Source organism: Halyomorpha halys, unplaced genomic scaffold (genome assembly GCF_000696795.3).
Source record: "Halyomorpha halys isolate HHAL.00 unplaced genomic scaffold, Hhal_1.1 Scaffold145.1, whole genome shotgun sequence".
In the NCBI taxonomy this organism is placed as follows: Eukaryota; Metazoa; Arthropoda; class Insecta; order Hemiptera; family Pentatomidae; genus Halyomorpha; species Halyomorpha halys.
In genome coordinates, this window is record NW_027115461.1 from 301012 (window position 1) to 307769 (window position 6758).

A 6758-nucleotide genomic window follows, 5' to 3' on the forward strand; every position below is an offset into this window, starting at 1 on the left:
GATATTAGTGTTTTTAATTTGAACCCAAGTTATTTCTTTCATATTTGAAAAAAGTTTAAAAACTATTAAGATTCTTTTTATTTTATTTTTTATAATTTTTAAAATTATTACAATATATAAGTATTTTGAGAGAAAAATGACAAGACAGGTAAGGAAATAAGGAGATAAAAATTCCTATCATTTAACTAATTATTATTTAAACAAATACTTCTGTTCAATTACAAAGTTATTAATAAGTTTAAAATTAAGATGTAATAATGAATTTTTAGGAATGTATTGATTACATGAATATTTACAATACAACTTCACAATTATCATTAGTTAAGTATCACATGAATATCTTTAATTTATTACGACAAAGTATTAACTCCTATAGTAAAGGATAGTTTTATATAAAAAGAAAAAAAAAAGTATTCAAACTCAACTTAACAGTTTTAGCATAAAACATCATCTCTAGCCTAGACTAGCAGAATTACAAAATATAAACAATTGACAGCCAATCTTAATTTTATTCCAAACTTGTACAAAACATTATATCTACATGGCATTAGCTATTAATATTTACAACATCTGCAAAACACTTTCTTTATCATACTCGACTAGTTCAAAATGGTAAATCATATAAATAATATACAATATGAAATGCGAAATGCCATGTAACTTGTTATAATTAACGAATAATGATAAATTATAATATACACATCACACACAAAAAAAAAATACTAAAATAACAAGCATGTTTATCGTTTTTGCTAGCATACCATCTTCAAGAACAAAATTTTTAACCACACATAGTAACCATAGTACAACTTTCTGACTCAAACATCCAAAATGGGGAAGGTTATGAAAGATTTATCAAGATAGAAGTGGCCATTATTTCACAGCTCTCTAAATCAAAATCCACTGCCTAATATTATTTATTAATTATACTTTTATATTGTTGAATTTAATTGGCCAGACGGAATATTAGGCAGGGATTTTGATTTAGAGGGCCATGGAATAACAACCGCAGCTATTTTGATACCTTTTACAACCTCTATTTTGGAAGTTTTAGTAAATTATTATAATTAGTAATTAAAAATATTTTGTTCTTGAAGATGGCATTTTAAACCGAAACATTGAACATTTTTATTAATTAATATTGGTGAAATTTTTTTGCCTTTAGAATTAACAAATTTACTCTTTCACCTTAAATGAATTTTATATATAACTAAAATAACATTATTTCTAGTGAAAATACATTAAAAAAAAAATAAGAAGAAGAAATATTATAGAAAAAAAAAGAAATAATTTAGAAGTAGTATATACAGACTCAGCTTTAAGGCCATAAGTGATATGTACATTTACATAGGAAGAAGCAATAATGAAAAACCACCCTGTATTTTCTCTCATTGAATCCATATGTAATGCAAAACTAAAATACAACAAAAAAAAAAGCTTATATCTATACAGAGATGGGCAAAAATTAACTGTAGTTGAAATTAATAGCTGACATTGTCATGGATACGACCCTTATTCATGAATGAATCATTGATAAATAAATATCGTAACCATGACAATTTTAGCTATTAATTTCAACTACAGGTAATTTTCGCCCAACTCTGCATCTCTATAACCTAATTTCTAAAAAATATGTTTACATTAAGGCTGTAATACAATAGCTATAATTAAAGGTAATATACAATAGGAAAAGGCACATTACAAAAATATTTTTAATTTTACCTACAATGCTAATCTCTTTTTTTAAAAATATAAGCTAAATATTCATATATATTAAATGTCTAATGAGGAAACAATCCAATTTAAAATTAGGAGAAGAGAAAATATCAAAATTTCTAGATTTTTTTTTTAATACTGAAAATAAAATATTGTTTGGAATAAAGTGATTACATAATTGTGAAATATTAAAACAAATGTTATTCAAAATTATATTTCAATTCAAAAAACCAAATAATTGAGCTACCTGTTTTTTACTAAGCAACACGTATACACTTTTGTAATAAAAATCTTTTGAACATTATTAAGATGCAGACATTTAAAATACAGTCTTTATTAATTATGATTTGATTGAATTAAAAAAAATGGCATGTTGAACTCCTTAATGCAGTCACTAAAGTGTATCCTAATGAAGCCGTTTTGATAATGTGATTTAAATCAATTTTATTTTGACGTTGATGCTTTCTAATAACACATTTGTTACCTGAATAAAATTCACGATCTATGGCCAAAACATTTACTCAAAGGACAGGTACTGCTAACACTTTTTTCATCGACAAATGAGCGATATGTTACTTACTGATTTTAACACTATTTACATTAACCTAAAGTTTTCCTAATTTTAAGTTCTTTTTTTACATATTATATCGACGCCTTCGGTTTCTTATTCACGAACGGTACGACACCCCATACAGCTGCTCCGGCAATGAGAACCGTTCCAAGGCCAGCTATAACTGGACCATAACTGCCAATTTCCTGGTAAAGAACACCACAAATTGGAGGTCCAATCAATTGTAATATTCCATTGACAAAAAGTGAAATTCCATAAGAGTTTGCTAGTTGTTTTTCACCTAGTATGTCAGCCATAATAACTGCTGTTATACCGACATAGGTTCCAGATGCTAGGCCGAATAACGCACATAAAGCGGATACCAGAGGGTAAGTAGAGAATATCGGAAGCATAGCCAGCGAAATCCCTGATATCAAAAATCCTCCAACATAATAAACTCTTTTATCTAGCTTAATCCAATCAGATAGAGTAGCTCCACCTATTCTGCCAATCAAGTCAGTGCACGAAATAATTGATAGCAAATAAGATGCCATGTCCTTATCGAAACCTAAAGTCTGGGCATATGCTGGAACTAATATTGTAAAATTTACATAGCCAATGGCATTTGTTGCATTAGAAATAAGAATAATTATATAGATAGGGTCCCGTAGCAGACTCCAAACTGGAGAGACAGTTTTCTCCTTTCCATCCTTCTCTGTATCAGTACCGCTCGATCCACAGCACCACCACTTTTTTGCTGGTCTCTCGATATCAGCATTAGAAGTGAATTCTGGATGGAGACCGACAAGCGTACTTCCATGAAAATGCGTGCTGATATAACGCAATGATGAAGATGACATGTTTGATGCAACGCTGTAGTTTCTTGCCATTTGGCCTGTACTTCCAATCTGCATGGGGCTATTATAGGCACTTATCTTTCTCGAAATCTGACCAGTACTACCCATCAAACGGCCACCGAATGATGCTGAACTTATTTTCCTGGCTGATTCGGACTTTTTGAAGGCTGATGCGCTAACCTTGCGACTGCCCATCGACTGAGAAAGGAGAGGCATTTCCGATTCTTGTTCACGAGGAGGTCCTTTTATAATATAAACCACTTCTTTTCCCTTTTCTTCGGTTGGAGAAAGGTCAATAACGGTTTTGTCAGCTGGAGCCGTTTCCCCATTTGTCGGCTCTTTAGTAATCTTAACGTGTTTCATATGCTTTTCGACGGGATCGTAGAACATGGCTCCAATAATAACGTTCAGTGTCAGCCCTCCCATAATGAGCACTGCACCTCTGAAATAAAAATTAATTGTTTTAAATTTTTATAATTTAAACTAACAGTACTTATAATACAACTTAATTAATGAATAAATCACCAAGTACAAAAATGCAGAATTAATTTTAAATACTAAATTTTTGAAAACCATTTACAGCTAAACAACCCATTCTTAACACCCAGGCAAAGAGGTAAAGATTTTCTTATAATTGTACATTATTAGAAAATATACAATGGCTGATTTGAAGGGGTGTACAAAAAAAAATACTGTTTTATCAAATTTTGATCAAGGAATTTAATTATATATTTTAAACCTATTTACCAACAGAAAATTATTAATTACTAAAACATTTAAATTTAGCATGCAGTTATCCTGCTCCTAGGTTCCAGGGATAATGGGTCCACGCTTGACACTTGAAACATTTTATTCAATTCACTGAACATAAAACATAAAATCTCTAAAAGCCATTAACACTATTCAACAATTACTGATACTCTCGTGTGAAAGATTAAGTAAGTTTTATCAGTGGCAGAGGAAAAGTACTGTTTCTTTCAAAACACTCGTAATATTAAAACACAATTAAAAAAAAAAAAAATTGGATCCCATGAAGCAAACTGAAATCAGATATTCAACTGAAGGGAAGGAGGTATCCTTGACCCTCGTACAGCAGAGTTTTGGAGGTTCTGTAGGAAACAGCTACAAGGATTCCTGTATTTGCTAGGCAATTTTAGTCACCATTTTCATGGTCAAGTAAACAACAGCAATATACTGATCCCCTTAGAGGAAGGTATATATATTGTAATATCCTCTTTTTTAATAAATATTTGATATTTATAGATAAATGATTTTAATTACGTTTTTATTTTATGTATATTCTTTCAGTATTGTTTATTTGTTATTTTAAATCAAAGCTAACCAATTTTCATTATATATAATAAATTTGTGATTCAAAACAAAGCCAAGATGGCGGTAGTATCATTCAGTCCACAAGTCCGTTGAATCAAGGCCATGTTGAGCAGATTCAAATATAATAAGAACTATTATAACTCTTTCCATCATAATTGAAAATACAGTAAATTTAAGAAAAAATAGAAGTCAAGAAATAGTGCTAATGAATAATATTCAGTAAGTAAATCATTTGCAAAAATCCCTAACTGTTGTGCGACAATCAATGTTTACATGGAACATCGAGGCAGGTTTTGGTTTTTTGGATCATCCATTGTTTGAGCGCGATTGGGAAATGATGTTTCCAGGATGAGGAGTTTCTCATCAATTTCTGTCTAGCAAGGGTGGACATCTTGCAAAAAGGAGGACAACCAAGAGTCGCCCAAGAAGAAAAAGATACTCTGAGTTTGGATGGCCTGGTGAGAGGACGTCCGTTGGCTGGAAGCGGGAAAGATTGGAAGCCATTGTTGTGAGAGAGACATAGCTTTTTGGAAGGACTGGAAGCCATTTTTGATGGCAGGACATAGCATTATAGAAAAGAAGATACCAAGATTCATCAAAAGAAGAGTCTATGAAATTGGTTAGTTTTGTTATGCCTAAATTTAAGTACATGTGTAAAAGAGATATTAATTTAATTGTTATTAATTTAAGTGTTAATAGTAAAACTGTCTGTTTCTGATTGCTTAGAAACCCGCCCTGAGATTAAGAGTCTTTTCTATTATAACATTTAAATAAAATTCTATTATCTATTTAATATTAAAGTTTTTAAATTTGAACCCAAGCTATCTTTTAAAATATGAGAATTTAATCTAAAAAATATTTAATTCCATTAATTTTATTTTAATAAATTTATGATTATTACAATATACATGGAGATAAGCATCTGAAGTAAGTAGTTAAGCAGCCAGGAAATGTGAAGTCAAAAAGGCAGGATCATGATCATGATTGACTTTTATTTCATGGCAACAAAATTAAAACTCAACCCTCCTACTCCAGTTAGATTAGGATAGATAGGAGATTAGTTACCTCTAGGATAAGTAAGAGTAAATAGAAAAAAAGGAAAATATGAGCCAATCACTGGCTGTCTTCTGTAAGTTTACATTACAATGGTGGACATTCCTGTTCACCTTAATTTAAGTCCTGAGGGTATGGGCTGCCTCACAGGTTTACTTTGAAAGAGGTTAGGGTTTTTCCAACCTCCTGCTGGTTCCCTATGAACTTATGCCACAGCAGTCTGCTGAAATGAGAGAAATTCTGGAACTCCTACCACATACACACCATATAGTCCAGACATCGCTCCACTAGATTTCCTCTTACTTCATTTTATGGCTCACTTTCTATGAGATAAAAAATGTGATAATTTTACTCAAGTTGAAACTGCAGTGCAAGAGTTGTTCTACAGCAGCCCCAAAACATGGCATTGAACAAATGGGTGGAAGATAAAAGACAAAAATAAATCCCAATGGGCTTTGAATATTAATTTTGTATTATATCTAAAAAATCAAAATATAAACTTTTTGTATGAAAGCTTTCATTTTGTTTTTAGTATACCCCATTAGAATAATTATGATGAATATAACTTTAATAGCAACTTCTGAAAAGTAGTCAATTCCTAGATGTAATGCTTCTATCTGATGACGTATTGGTGGGATAGGAATATTGTATATAGCTTATTAAGGAAGGATTTGTACCTATTTTGATCTAAATCTGCAACTTATAGGTATGTAATACCAAAGTCTTTCAGGATAATTTTAATTTAATTTAATTATAAAAGAGTATAATAATTAAAATTAATTTTGATTTCCTCTTACCTATAGCCATACGTTTGAAGTAGGAAGCGAAGGAATGGAGGGAATATAATTGAGCCTATACAACTTCCAGATATAGCAAGGCCATTGGCTAACCCTCGATACTTAACAAAATACGAAGTCACCAAATATATGCCAGGTGGAAAAGATAATCCTGCTCCTAAGCCGACGAGAATTCCAAAACTGAAAAAAAAAATACATTAGTATAAGTAGTCAATATATATCCCATATATTGAAATAACCTTGTAATAAGCTTTTATGGGCAGATTCACAGGCTAAATGTAAATGTTTCATTCCATTATTTTTTACTCGTTCAGATATTTTACGTATATTACTATATTATACTTACTACTACTATTACTACATGTACCACTACTACTACTACTACTACTACTACTACTACTACTACTACTACTACTACTACTACTACTACTACTACTACTACTACTACTACTA

General features: G+C 30.8%; 1 protein-coding gene across 2 annotated transcripts in view; it reads right to left on the minus strand.

The window, feature by feature from the left end:
• Window positions 1-171: 171 nt before the first annotated feature.
• The window catches only part of hrm (hermes), a 238265-nt gene continuing 231678 nt past the window's right edge, over window positions 172-6758 (minus strand). For both annotated transcript variants that reach the window (XM_067052504.1, XM_067052505.1), the window contains 2 exons: window positions 6306-6485; window positions 172-3565 (listed from right to left, as the gene is read on the minus strand). In XM_067052504.1, the coding sequence (XP_066908605.1) occupies window positions 2359-3565; window positions 6306-6485 (1387 nt within the window). In that variant the 3' untranslated portion in view covers window positions 172-2358. The remainder of the gene's footprint in view (window positions 3566-6305; window positions 6486-6758) is intronic.